At 42.3% G+C, this 14,558-nt stretch overlaps 1 protein-coding gene and 1 non-coding gene across 11 annotated transcripts; both read right to left on the reverse strand.

Moving 5' to 3' along the window:
- Window positions 1–1,403: 1,403 nt before the first annotated feature.
- Window positions 1,404–14,073, reverse strand: EIF4G2 (eukaryotic translation initiation factor 4 gamma 2). Of its 10 annotated transcripts, none has more exons than XM_032639773.1 (22): window positions 13,743–14,004; window positions 12,310–12,436; window positions 11,913–11,978; window positions 11,110–11,250; window positions 10,475–10,577; window positions 9,620–9,751; window positions 9,463–9,529; window positions 9,230–9,381; window positions 8,404–8,514; window positions 8,137–8,220; window positions 7,959–8,057; window positions 7,544–7,685; window positions 7,293–7,453; window positions 6,797–6,910; window positions 6,068–6,193; window positions 5,827–5,931; window positions 5,523–5,738; window positions 5,179–5,437; window positions 4,644–4,848; window positions 4,276–4,487; window positions 4,067–4,188; window positions 1,404–2,233 (listed from the first exon to the last, which is right to left on the reverse strand). In XM_032639773.1, exons 8-22 carry the CDS (start codon window positions 9,311–9,313, stop codon window positions 2,168–2,170), a joined length of 2,106 nt encoding a protein of 701 aa, XP_032495664.1. In that variant the 5' UTR covers window positions 9,314–9,381; window positions 9,463–9,529; window positions 9,620–9,751; window positions 10,475–10,577; window positions 11,110–11,250; window positions 11,913–11,978; window positions 12,310–12,436; window positions 13,743–14,004; the 3' UTR covers window positions 1,404–2,167. The 10 variants fall into 10 exon arrangements, 9 of the variants coding, with proteins under 9 accessions (XP_032495664.1, XP_032495666.1, XP_032495665.1 ...); XM_032639775.1 differs by having other exon boundaries at window positions 12,310–12,374; window positions 13,743–13,965; XM_032639774.1 differs by lacking the exon at window positions 13,743–14,004 and adding an exon at window positions 12,724–12,982.
- LOC116758896 lies at window positions 6,602–6,744 on the reverse strand. Its single transcript, XR_004351280.1, has one exon. It is a non-coding gene; the product is annotated as a small nucleolar RNA SNORD97 (small nucleolar RNA).
- Window positions 14,074–14,558: the final 485 nt, after the last annotated feature.

A 14,558-nucleotide genomic window follows, 5' to 3' on the forward strand; every position in this document is an offset into this window, starting at 1 on the left:
TTCTCAACCACTGCGCCACCACGGAAGCCCGAAGATGCGGAATCTTTAAGATACGTCACTGTAGACTTAGACAGTGTGCTGATACTTAAAAGCATTATGTCCTTCATACAAGGCACATGCCTAGTACATCCAAATATTGTCATTCCATAGTATGGTTGGTTGTAAAACACCCTGTTCAGTGTTTTTTGAACAAGATCGGAGTGGGGAGGTGTTGCTCTTTAAGGGGCATCTGAGTTGTTCTTGAAGCACTGGTTGGGGGGACACAGGTCTGACTTCTGACAAGCCACCACACACCACGTCGAACTCTGGGACTTCCTCTGGCCCAATTCTCTAGCTGAATTGGGAGAATTCTGGCTGTAAACTGAAGCCAAGGCCCACCTCTCTAACAAAAGAGGCCACATTTGCTGGGTTAAAAATCAGTTTCCCCCTTGGGGAGGGTTGGGCAGAGCGCCAGGAATGCCATTTATTTCTACAGCCTAGTAAAGTCAGCTTCTTGATATTCTATCTAAAGTTAATTTATACAAGTCTCCACTTAGCTTTAATTTCATGGTATTTACAATATCCACCAAAAGCTCTGAATCATGTTAGAACTTCAATGAAAAGGTCTGCTAGGGCACAGGGAGAGCTAGCTTCTGACGCCAAGAGGACACAAATACTGGTTTTACCTACCACCCCTCTCAGAGACTAGGAAGTGCAACACTGAAGACAAAGGTTCTATCAGATTTAGCAGTATGGTGTATTACTGTCTGCCTAGAGGCTCCCTCCAAACCAAGTACAGGTTGCTCTTAGAAGCTAACACGAGCAACCAGGACTCCAGCAACACTTTCAAGAGCCCCTACCCAAGCCAAAGCCTGCCTAGGACTGTCACATTCCTGGGGCTGGTTAACAAGGGCAATTTGAGCAAATGCTTATTAACTGGTTTCTGAAAATATATTTTAAACCTCCATGCAGGGCTTCAGTTGGATTAAGGAGCCAGTTTTACTGGGCTACTCTGGGGTTTCAAGGGGGAACCTTCCTTGAAACAGGAACAATTACAATTACTGATAATGATGATAGGATTGTTACACTTGTCTTGACCATGAGGTGATGAACCTCTCAGTTCACCACATAGTTCAGTATGGTGACGAAAAGATAAATGTCACCAAGTTTGTCGTTATGCATTAGCAACGTCCCTCTGAAGTCGTAAGACTTGTGATTCTCAGCACTGCGCTTGATTACAGGAATCGTATATTGGTTACTTCCAGTAACATGACCTAAAGAGGAATAACCACCTTGAATTTTCTGCCTAATCAGAAAATTGTGAATTTCTGATTATGAATTAGAAGTTCCTAAGACAGACCTATCTCAAAACAAAACCTGTCAGTTCTTCATAAGTAGGTGCTACTTAAAGTCACACAACTATATCAAGTATCACAATGTTTATTGATAGATACAAGTATATAAAATCAGGGCATGAACATGACTTGATAAATTAAGTAGACTTAATTTCAATACTATAATAAGAGGGACCAATTCAAATTCTCACCATTTGTTTCACACCCACAAAGACCACTTCAAGGGCATTTACGATCTCTCAAAACTGATCAGTTTTGTGCAAGTAAACCATGTTTCTTTTAAAAAGACTTGTGCACTTGCCCAGGCTCAAGGATATTAAAATCTAGCACATAAAGCCCATTACTAGAGGTAGAAATACAGGCAATATACTATTACGGCAACAACCATCAATTACAGTTAAGAATTTTTTCTGTAACAACCAAATGGATAATCAAATATTGCAACAACTCAAGTATTACTGAGCAAAGTGCATTTCTACAGTATTCAGTGTTGCTATTCAGTTTTCTAACTTAAAACAGCCTATGATAACTGGCAGCAAAGAAGGTCCTTGCAATAGACTGCCTCTGCTTGAGAACTTATGATGTAATTATTGCATGCTGCTAATATACTATCTAAACATTAAAGATACTCCTAAAATATTTGATGGTAGACTATGATTAAGACATTACACTACAAAAAAACCTTATGCAGAAGGAAATCCTAACTGACGTGCTTCTGCTTTAAATATTGTGAAAACATTACAGCGGAATGAATTTTCGCAGTGGTTAGGTCAAATGCAGTTACATCATAGCAACAGTATGTTTTGCACAATTTAAGGCTTTGGCTGGTTCTTTTAGTCAGCTTCTTCCTCTGATTCTTCTTCTTCAGCAGTTTCTAGCCAGGTTAGCCACTGATTCACCTGTAAATTTGTAATTTAATGAAATAAGTAATACTTACAGAAGACAGAATAGCAGAATTTTTTATTCCAGATCGAATAAACAACCTACCTAAGGACAAAAGTTTTAGATAGTACCACACATTTTGTAATTGCAAAGTCTTCAGAACCTACATTTGTGTATTAGCTGTAAGTTATTTTAAAGAATGGCTTAAGGACAGGAATAATAAAGACCCAGACATAGAGAATGGACTTGAGGACACAGAGAGGGGGAAGGGTAAGCTGGGACGAAGTGAGAGAGTAGAACTATACACTACCAAACATAAAATAGCTAGCTAGTGGGAAGCAGCCACATAGCACAGGGAGATTGGCTTGGTGCTTTGTGTCCACCTAGAGGGGTGGGATAAGGAGGGTGGGAGGGAGACACAAGAGGGAGGGGATATGGGGATATACGTATACATATAGCTGATTCACTTTGTTATACAGCAGAAACTAACACAACACTGTAAAGCAATTATACTCCAATAAAGATGTTTAAAAAAATGGCTTATTATTTGGATTTAGGATTACAAGCCGTTTAGGAACCGTCAGCTTGGGTGTCAACTTGGGTGTTCTTTGACACCACTCCCATTACACTTCAGGACTGTTTTAATATGGGACAGTGGCTCCTCCCAAACTTAAATACATAAGCAATGCAGTGTGTGTGTGGGCGGGGTGGAAAGGCACACAGGACAACAAAGAAGATTCTGAGCAGTAGATCTCCAGCCCCACCCCGGACCTGTAGGATCAGATTCCCCAAGGACAAGACTACGGACAAATGCTGTGAGGATAATCCTCATGAAACTAGTTCCTGAACCTTAGGAATAAAGATACCATAAACCAGCATTTCTCAAAGCCTGGCCCCTAGAAAAATAGAATGAGAATCACCCGGGTTGTGTAACACACACATGCCTACTAAATCAGAATGTCTAGGATCAGACCTGAAACTTCCTTTTAAATTACTTTCCAGATGATTAACGTATGCTGTGGAATCCCCTAACATACAAGTTCTTCCCCATGGCTAGAATTCTACTCCACTAAATAAGATAAAAAATCATGGTATGAGAAATCAGAAACAATCTCATGTTTACTGACAGTTAAAAAAATGTCTCAGGGGCTTCCCTGGTGGCACAGTGGTTGAGAGTCCGCCTGCTGATGCAGGGGACACGGGTTTATTCCCCGGTCCGGGAAGATCCCACATGCCGCAGAGCAGCTGGGCCCGTGAGCCATGGTGGCTGAGCCTGCATATCCGGAGCCTGTGCTCCGCAACGGGAGAGGCCACAATAGTGAGAGGCCCGCGTACCGCAAAAGAAAAAGTCTCAATCCAATCGTGTACAATCACCCTATCTTTATAAGTAGCTTTACTTCTAAAAAATGTTAGCCACCTCTAATCTAACAGCTTAGACACTACTAGGATTGAAACCTTTTATTCCACAGCTTTACTTCATTTTGCTAACTGCCTACTTTACCACAGCTTTTTTTTTTTTTTGCGGTATATGGGCCTCTCACTGTTGTGGCCTCTCCCGTTGCAGAGCACAGGCTCCGGGTGCGCAGGCTCAGCGGCCATGGCTCACGGCCCAGCCACTCCGCGGTGTGTGGGATCTTCCCGGACCGGGGCACGAACCCGTGTCCCCTGCATCAGCAGGCGGACTCTCAACCACTGCGCCACCAGGGAAGCCCTACCACAGCTTTTAATAGTGAAGAATCACATGTATGTACAAATTACCAGGACTATTTTGCTTGTATTTCAACTTTAAAGGGCTCATTATAAAACAATACCAACTGGAAAAAGCACACCAAATTTCTCTCAAGATTTACCTGGAACAAAGCCTTGCCTTTCCCTGGAAACTCTTGGGTTATGTCTTCTTTCCAAGCCAAGAAAGCTTCTTCTTCAATAATCTCCATGTCATAGAAGTGAACAAAAAAGCGGAGTAACATGCCTAAAAGACAAAATGTAACCCCATTATTTAGTGTGTGGCTTAAGAATTGCCCCTCACTCATCATTCTTCTGATGTTGGTCCTCTCACCTTTCGGGAAGTTGCTATTGTAGCAGTGCACCTGAAGAGCATAGAGGGCACTGACTTGTAGATCAACGTGATCATGAAGGAATTTCTGCATTACTGGCTTGAAGGAAAGAAGCAGTTGTTTTTCCTGCTCTAACTGTTCTTTGGAAGGAGCAGAGGAAGAATCTGTTTCATCACTGGGTGGGTTTACTTCACTAGAAATGTACTGTAAGAAGCTGCACAGAAAGAGGTCTTGTTAGAACCTCAAAATGAATTTTCTAGCTCAAGAAACAGACAATTCTTAGTCCCTTGCCTTATAGATTTTTTTCTAGGAAACAAAACACAGGTTAACTCTCTACTAAATGTAGAAAACCCCAACTCTGTTATCTTACCTAGTCATTAAGATGTTCACAAATCCTTTATCTACATGAAGTTTGGGAGAGATGTTATCTTTAATCCACTTATATATGGTTTGAGGAGATGGATCCAACTTTATTTGCTTTAACAGTTCCTTCTCCAATTTGAGGAGTGGGAATAAGAAACTCAGTCCCTTTCCTTCCAAGATCTCCAACATGCGGTCCTTATTCTGATCAATTTCTGAAGAGACACAAAGCCATTCCCATCATCAGGTAGTTCATTTTACCTATGTTGGTCTAGAAAACTGCTCTACAAATGATTTTCCAAATACACAAGATTCATGTAAAATAATAAGGAACTAACCTAGCAAAGGAAACCCAGTATTTGGACCAAATGAAAATAGTTAAATCATAATACCCTCTTCTTTTTATAAAGATGAAGTCTGTCTGTGGGAATGCTTATTGTTATCTGGACAGGATAATCACACTGACCTATATAAATTCACTCAGGGTACTAAGGAATCCCCAGATTTAGTATTAAAAATAAACAAAATCCCCAGCATTGTCTTACCTGGGAGCATTTTCTGCATATTGACCTTGCTTTGTTGGAAAAGCTCTGTTAACCATTCTCGATCTTGTAATTTAGCTAATTGCTGAAGACAAAGTAAGAAGAGAGGAAAATGGGTGCCACTTTCCAGTGGTTGAGCTAGTTCTGAAATGCTCACCAGCTCCGAAATAATAGCACGAGCTGCAAACTGTGCTAAATATGATTTCACCAAGGGGATGTCAACCTCCAGTTTGGGGCACTGGTCCAATACATTCAGGAAAGCCTTAGAAGGAATATATAACAGTCAGTTTTATTAGTTTCCAAATTTGAAAGGCAAGAGTTCTTATGGAATCCGGAAAGTATTCTACCTGCATGAAGTTGTCACTTGTGGCTATCCCCTCCTGTTTGAGTAAACTGATCAAAGAACTTGCTTTTTCTTTATCTTCATCACTTCTGTCTAGTGACAGGATGATTACTTTGCTTAACATCTCGGGGAGAAAGTGTTTAGGAGCCCTCATCTCTCTTACACCATTGACAGCTTCGTTTGCATTTCCACTATTCAGATATTCGGTTACAACAGTTTCCTGAAAAGAACAAAGTCCAAATATCTTTAGAGTTTTCCTATCTCAAATACACTCCATGAACCAGACTATGGGACTATTTGAGACTTACGGTTAATTTAAGCAGTTCTTCCTTTGACGGTGGTGGCTTTTTACTGGTCTTGGCAGGCTTTTCCTGAATAAGTGGTGGATTAGTTTTGAGACCAAGCTGAGGTGTCTAAAAAACAGCAAAATGGTAGATATGAATGTTTAATATTTATTATTAAAAAGGAGCTTATGAAGTTAAGAGAGAAGACATTAAAAAGCAGCCTTCAGACATCTTCAGAAAGTCACTGTCATGCTACAGTGCATACCTGTCCCAGAGGTGGTGTTTGAGTGCGCGGTGGTTGTGCACTGGGAGGAATCATAGTTATCTGAGGCTGAAGCTTTGGCACTTGATTTTTATTCATTAGGAAAGACTGAGCAGGCCTCAGGCTAATCTAGAATTGCAAACAAATCAGAACAGATATCCAAGTTAACAAGCAGTTAGCTAACATATTAAATGCAACACTCCAACATCCTAAAGTTAATTCAGCATACACAAGCATGATAGAATCTATGGCAGAAATTTAAATATCTTAAATAAGTAAACAGGTTACTCCATGTTATTAGGTTTAATTTCTGGCAAGAAAACTAAAGATCTGATGCACACAAAAATAAAATACTGTTATAAATCTTATACCAGAATTCTCCAAGGATTAGCATCACTAAAATATTGAAAACCAGAAAATTTAATTAAGAGTTTAGAAAACATTTTACTCTATTCTAAGTCATTCTATTTGCAGGGAAGTCACAATAAAAATCTCATTAACCATTTTCCTTGCTCTAACTGAAGACTTTTAAGACATTTGCCCTCATATCTCATAATCTTCACTCATAGGATGCTGGACATCCAAAGAAAGAAAAAATAGTACAGAAAAGAGAGAAAGAAGGTAAAGAATTCCAGCATTAAGTCCTCTTAATAACGCGTCTTTTTATAATCATCGGGCAATAGATTTCTGAATTGACAAACTATGGTATATAAGTAACATAGGCAAGTGTACCTCATCTGCATTAAGCTGTCCTTTCTTAGAAAACCGAGGTGGCATATCCTTCGACTGTCCTTGCAGCTGGGATAAGAGTCCCTGACTCTGGTTATGGTAGAGCTGGCTTAGCCCCTATTTCAGAAAGAGAGAAAGAAAGTCTAGATAAAAAGGGGTCCACAAATTATGGTAATCAAGTACCAAAGGGATGAGGCCAAGCCATAGGAAAGCTTAACTGAATTTGCCCAGAGAAAGTAAAAGGTGAAACAGGAAGAATAAATATCTAACCTAACTTACATAAAGCGATGTGACTTTACTAATACTTTACTAATCTTAAGGATAAGCATTTTACCCAGTTTGAAATAACTGTCACACATATAAATTTGGTTTAGAAAAACACACATTGTTTTTAGGTTTCCTAGACCTGAAATATCTGTCCTTTTAAAAAAGCAAATCTATTCATATACATTCCAAGATTTAATACCTGTTGCCTAAACATCCTTAAATGTTTTCTTACCTGGCTTTTCATAAACTTGCCTCCCATTTCCCCAAACTGCGATTGTGTGGGAGGCATGATGTGTCCCCCATGGCCATTGAAGAGCTGATTTGAACGATGACGCCCCATGGTGGGTGAAAATCTATCCTGGATAACTCCTGGACCAGTACCAATTCCGCTACCTTAAAACACAGACATGAAGAACTCTTTACTATTAAAATGTTAAAACTCAGTTTTTAATGTAACCAAACCACTATTTTGTTCAAAATCACCTGGCATTTGTCCAAACATATCAGCAAGTCCTCCAAGTGGGTCCCTATCCATTTTCATCCTGGGTGGCATGAACGGTCCCTCCAGAAAGAAGTCACTTCTCATCCCTTGAGCCATAGGAGCAGGAATAAACACTCCTAGATCCTTCAGAAATAAAGTGAATAAACACTTATTTCTGAACACTGTTTTACATAAAACTAAACTTCTTATATTGGGAAAACTAGAAATACTTCCCTGGACTATTAAGAGTGCTATTTATATAATTTCTATAAACAACTTCTTCTCTCAAAAGGGCATACAAGACACCATAAACATTAAGCTCTACTGGTAAGATGAGACAATCTCAAAAAGTTTAAGGTCGTCTTAGTGCTATTATAAACTTAAAACCCACTTGACTAAAAACAAAGCAAAACTTACTTTTACTGCATCTTGACGGATTTGATTGATCGTCTTTGGTCCATTGTCAAGAAAAGCCTTGCGAGGAACCCAATGGTGTTCTCTCAACTCTACGGTATCCTTTAATATAAAGAGTTTTAATAAGTATTATTTTAATATTCCTAAACAGAGTCAGCATACCTAAAGAAACCAGTTTTACCTGCAGCAGGAAACGAATCCTCGCCGGCAATTCCTTACTTAACATCAAGGAGCACATTCGGGCAAAGTACTGATCCATTAAGGACTGAAAGAAAAAAAAAAAAAACCACTTTCAGAAGAAAACACTAAAGGCAAATGTATACTATTTAAGGCTTCTAAGTATTATCAAGGTTAATGACTAATAGCTATCCTCTAGATCACAAAAATAGGTTTGATTTGAATAAATATCAAGACAAGCTTACACTGTTTCTGTCAGCAACACACATACCTTGGCTCGTTCATGGTCTAACCTAGGTCCCACTGTCCTCATTATCTGACAGAGGCACTCCAAATCCTCTCCCATATCTTTGAGTTGGACTCTCTTCTTTTTTTCCAAAAGCTACCAAAAGAAACAAATGTCACATGTTTATAAATCCTTCTTGGGGGGCTTCCCTGGTGGCGCAGTGGTTAAGAATCTGCCTGCCAATGCAGGGGACACAGGTTCAAGCCCTGGTCTGGGAAGATCCCACATGCCGCGGAGCAACTAAGCCCGTGCGCCACAACTACCAAGCTTGCGCTCTAGAACCCTAAAGCCACAACTACTGAAGCCCAAGTGCCTAGAGCATGTGGTCTGCAACAAGAGAAGCCACCGCAATGAAAAGCCTGCGCACGTCGAAGAAGAGTAGCCCCTGCTCACCCCAACTAGACAAAGCCCGCACACAGCAACAAAGACCCGACACAGCCAAAAATAAATAAATAAAATAATTTAAAAAATAAAAACAAATCCTTCTTGGTTTAGATGTAGCACTTTCCTTTAAGTTTGCATTGACTCATAGTTCCTACAGTGTCTAGTATAGAACTCTGTATCTGGTTTCTGTTGAAGACATCCCTCCAAACTGAGCAACTTACACATAGGTAGGCAATCAGTTCTACCCCTACCTCGCAAAACATACTGCATATTTACAACATTTAAATAACAATTTTGCTGGCAATCTGAAATATTTAGCCTACCAATACTCTCACATGGCAAAGTTATAAATTATAATTGACCCATTTCCCCCAAATAACGATGTACCCAGTGATTAATATAAGCTTACATTCCCACTCATACTTACTGTTTTGATGCACTTATGAAGGATAGATTCATGAATAAGATCAAGCTTTCCAAGTTCTCCAATGAATTTGATGTTCCCCAACATCTTGATCTTAGCAATGGCTCTCTGTTCCTCCTCCTCGGGGAGGAGGGGATTTTCACGCTTATCATAGACTGAAATAAGAAAGAATAAAGTCAACATTCAGAATTAAGTTGAACATATACAGTACTACATAGTACCGAACAAATTCTCACCATCAACATTTCTGGTTCGGTTTTCAAATTCATCTTGTAATTTGGAAATTAGGAGGCGTCTGAATGTCTATTGGAAACAAAAGATGCTTTTGTCAGGGCTTGCTAATGAAACCTTTTCAAACCAACTTTAAATAAGCAAGCAAACACTACCACTTACTGTGCTTTGCTTCTGTCCTGGCTGACCCTCTGCTGCTGGGCCATCAAAGTTTGGTGCATCTTCTGCCAATCGCAGACATAGCTGAGCATACAGTGAGCTATACTTTGGCTCTTCTAGGGCTTTGTCCACAATCTAAAATAAATGACTTTTTAAAACTAAATATGACAACTTTTGAAAAAACCTTTCTTTATAACTTAATGCTTCCTTGCAGTCTTAAGGATCTTGAATCTCACAAATTTCTGACAAATTCTCTATGCCTCATCCGTAACCTGGGAATAAGAACATCTCTCTTGTGTAAGGCTTATTGTGTACACTAAATCAGGTGAGGCATGTAAAGTGCTTTAGCACACAGCCTAGAAAAATATAAGCACTTAAATTTTGTAAGCTATTGCAGTGTACCAAAGAAGTCTAATTACACAGATCTCATATTAGCAAAACCCTCCCCCCTCAGGAGTTGAAATTATATTGGAAAAACTATAAACAGATGCTAGAATCACATCAACTATCATAAAACTCATTTCCAAAACTAAAATATGGCATTTTTCACATAAGGAAAAACAAAGCAAAAACCCCCTTAATAGCCTAATAACCCAATTAACCCTGCAACACAACACATACAATTTAAAATGACCTCTTAAGTCTGATACCATTAAAAGTTAGTGCTTTTCTAAAAAAAAAAAGAGAAGAAAAAAAAAAAACCCCACCAGTGTTCAGAGATACATACATCTAACGTGTAACTCACACCTCAGTTTTAAGCAATAATGCAAATCTAAAAAACAACAACAACACACACCCCAACCTGGGTTAAATCTTTTCCTCTCCCTTTCGGTTATTAAGCCAACTTATTTAACTTACCAGCAGTATGACCCCTTTAAGGATGAGTTTAGACTCTACACCCACATTGAGGAGCTCAAGGCATAGCTTGTCAAACTTCTCAGGAGTAAGCTTATTTAGTATGCTAGGAAAAGAGGATTCAGACTAGGTATCAGCCAACACACAAGGAATTATTTAGTTGAAAAATCGCCTTTAAATTATGTTCATTTTTTCCCCCATCACTTTCCCCTTTAATATCAAGACATATTCTTCTTAACCCATATAACCAAAATTGAAATAAACCTGTTATTTAAAATATATCTACCTAATTGGAGGGTCCCCAGCTGTTGGACAAGAAACTCATCCTCAAAACCAAGGCTAGATACAGGAGCTAAAACCGTTATGTTCTGTGCATCACTGGGTACACAGCAGGCATAGGAAATGTCAGCACAATGAGCTTGTGCATTTTAGCCCAATGACTGAAAGCAACTAACTGAGCCCCAAAACACTGATGTGTCAATTTTCAGCTTAAAACTGTCAACACTGGCATTCATTAAAATAGACTTAGGGCATGAACATTGCCTTCTAAGTAATACAGCATACACACTAAAGAAACACAGTTAATCCATTTCTTCCCTCCTTTTGTTTAAAGGACAAAACAGCCCCAATAAACTTACCCTCTTACTTTCCTGAAGATTGCATCATGTCGTTCTTTTTCATTTGCGGAGTTGTTTGCTGCGGAGTTGTCATCTCGTCTAGTGCTTCGTGCAGGAATCCATTTCTGAGCGTTTTGCCCTGGGGTTTTCCCCAGGAACTCGCTAGTAAAAAATTAAGAAAATAAAGATTAAGACAACTTGAAACATAGCATCCACTCACATATCAAATGTCATACAGATCAGAAATCCCTCTAAACAGAAAAAACAGTTTAGGTTTTTCTCAACTTCCCTTAAAACTAAGCAACTCACAATCAGTGGTTCTCAAACAATATTGCATATCAGAATCACCTGAAGGGCTAGTTAAACGATTCCTAGGCCCACCCCAGTTTCTGCTTTAGTGGGTCTGGGGTAAGGCCCGATAATTTGCATTTCTAAGCTCCCAGGTGATGCCAGTGTTGCTGGTCCAGGAGCCACACCACAAGAACCAACATCTTCTAATGTCTCATGACCATGTTATACGCATACAGATTTACTACCACAATTTAGTATGGACAATAATGGCTGGCTTCAGAAACAACATCAGTGAAAGTAATCCGAAGTGTAACAGGATAAAATAGCAGTTGAGAATGTCAACTCATATTAGATGGTTTGGCTAAGAAATAATTAAGAACTGATATTCTAAATTTAGGACATGTAACAGAAATCATACCCATTAAGATAGGATTCCTAATGCCTTATTAACTATGCTGTAATGTATTAGAAACACCATTAACCTAAATCTGTTATTTACAGAAGTCATTCTTTTCACATGTTTACTACTATACCTGTTGCCAGCAGTCTTGGGATAGTGCTGAGGTGCACCCCTACTTCCTCCTCCGCCCGAAGAAGCACTATTTAACAGAAAAACTTTTTTTAAAAAAAAAGTATACCCCAAGTATATTTCACTCAAAAAAGATAAACGATCTCTTTAATTATTCTGCATTTCAGTAATTACCCCACAGATGAAGACTGAACTTAGGCCCAATGGAAACTCAATTAATTATTTATTCTTCAGATAGCAAATAGAAAACAATGACAATTTTAGGGCTTTAAAAAAAATGTACACTGCACATTATAAATTAAACCTGCAGCACAATTAAATCAGAATTACTTGGTGTGGTTATTCCTTTGGTTTTCTAATTAGTCTTGTCACAATAATTGCCAAAATAAATCTACACATACCTGAAACGAGAAGCACCCCCTTCTGCAATCGCACTCTCCACTTTGGCGGCTTGACAACGAAGAATCTTCAAAAGAATAATATTAATGGATGGGGTGGGGAGGGAAGGGGATGGGAGAAATGAAAACCCTAGAATGAAAAAGAGGACCAAAATTAGACACTATCATACAAATCTGTAAACCCGCTTCAATTACAATTTATTTCAGAGCCTGACACTGCAGTTGATTGACCTTACACTGCATTGCAGATCTCATAAGACTAAAATAGAACGTACTCGAAACACAAATGGACAATAAAATTTTATTTTGTTTACCACCTGGAAATTCTCGTGTTCAAGGACGCAAGGAAGTGCCTACATAGAAATGTAAGAACCTCTCAAATGCTAAGAACCTATCCTTAAGAAAGCCACATCCTACCTCCTTTACAGCTGAACACTGAGATCAGTAATAGACAATCTAACTCTTAACAAGACGGGCACGTCCTGGGAAAACAGTTTAAAGTTTTCACTGCCTCAACAACGAACTACACTGAATAAGGGGTAACTGAAGACGGCTTTCCCCACTGTTCACTCTTAACTGGGCGCACAGGGCCCGTCAGAAGACCGGGACCACAACATGGCAGCAGGAACCTCCGCCCCATTTTTTCCTTTCCTGGGAACAAAAGAGCAGTGGATTCCTCCCACCCAGGCCCGAGTTAGGGAAGTGCTTCCGACAGCCTCTCGCGAAGCCGCCGTGGGGAAGCCTCGGGGAGGAGTGGAGGCCGCCCCCGCGGCCCGGCTCTTTGTTCTCAAGCAGGAAGGCGGCCTCCTTCCCACCCGCCGCCTCCAGCGGCCCCCTCCCACCCATAAATCCCCGAGGAACTGACAGCCGCCTCGCTGCTCCCTCCCCACCCGACAAAAACTCAAAAACCCCCGCTTCCCTCCCCTCTCCCGTCGCAGGCAGGGCTCGCCAGGCAGGCCCTTCGCTTCTCCACCAAGGGCAGCCCGGCCGCTCCCCGCCGGCCCTAGGCCTCATACACCTCCTCCCCGCCGGGAGGCCGGGCTCCGGGACTCCTCCGCCTCGGCTGGTCCCGCGCCAACGGCCGGGCCCTCCCCGCCGGCCCGCGTCCCTCCCCCCAGCTCGCACCGCCCCGCCACGCTCTCCCCGTCGGAGCACACCCGCGCCCGGGCTCCGGCTCCGCGGGGAACGGCCGCCGACAACCACAAGACGTCCCGGGGCCACCAAGTTCCTTCTACTCCGTCAGCAACGGGAAGGGAGAACAAAGGGGAAGAATTTTCAGGTGCCCGAAGCGCGGAGGAAACACTAGAAACGGGTCGCCCCGCCCGGTTCCGCCTGCGGCCGCCATTTTGTACCGCTCGAGAAGAAGCGGGCAGGGGCGGCGGCCATTTTAGAGCGCTTCACTCGGCGGCGGCGCCGGCGGCAGCGGCTCCACTCACCTTCACCGAGAACTCAGCAGCTGCCACTGCAGCTGCCCCCTCAGGATCCGGTCGTCGGGGACGGGCGGGGAAGGGGGGGAGGGGAACGGAAAACAAAAAAGGGGGAGGGAAGGGGGAGGAAGGAGTCGGGACTGGCTTGAAACTCTCAGCTCAAAAGAGTCGCTGCTGCAGCCTCCGCCCGATTCTCGTCGCCACCTCCATAGAGCTCCGACTCGCTGCTGGCGCTGAGGCGTGTCTGAACCCGAACTTATCACTCTAGGGCAGCCGAACCCACCAGAGCCGCCCCGAATGGCTCCTTTGCCACCCAATCAGCGACCCGGCTGTTGTCTGCCGCCAATCAGCGCAGGGCGGTGGGGAGGAGCCACAGGGCCAAGCTCGGTTGCGGCGCAGCCCCTCCGCAGTGCGCAAAGCCATATTCGCGAAGGCTCTGAGGCCAAGCCAGTGGCGTAAGGGGAACTGAGCACCGTCGGGTTGCGGCCCATTTGCGTAAAGTCCTAGAGCCCTTTGAGTCTGCGTTGATGTGGCTGCCTTGTCTTCCTCCTGTCTCTTTGTTCCTGGAGCCTGTATCCCATGCTCGAGATATACAGCCCCCAGCCCCTCTACCTCGTTTTCTCACCGGGAATGTGGGAAGGAAGCTCGCCCTTCCACCCGACCCTGTCCTTGGCGTGTGCGAGCTCTGCTTTTCCTAGCGCCCCCGAGGAGCCGAGATTGCCCCTCGCAGCCTGGGCCTCCCTGGGACGGGCCTGTAGGGCTAAGGCCTGGCGCCCCCGCGGCGCTGCGCCGGGAATCGTTGGTCTCCAGGTGCTCGGCTTCAGC

Source organism: Phocoena sinus, chromosome 8, assembly GCF_008692025.1.
Source record: "Phocoena sinus isolate mPhoSin1 chromosome 8, mPhoSin1.pri, whole genome shotgun sequence".
NCBI lineage: Eukaryota > Metazoa > Chordata > Mammalia > Artiodactyla > Phocoenidae > Phocoena > Phocoena sinus.

Excerpts from the sequence above, each read along its gene's own strand:
- EIF4G2 (XM_032639772.1), bottom strand. The coding sequence starts at position 9,409 with ATGTTGACTTTATTCTTTCTTATTTCAGTCTATGATAAGCGTGAAAAT. Across the intron at positions 6,911-7,292 it reads GCAAGTTTATGAAAAGCCAG|GGGCTAAGCCAGCTCTACCA; the intron begins GTAAGAAAACAT and ends TTTCTGAAATAG. Across the intron at positions 5,739-5,826 it reads AAGAACTGCTTAAATTAACC|GAAACTGTTGTAACCGAATA; the intron begins GTAAGTCTCAAA and ends TGTTCTTTTCAG.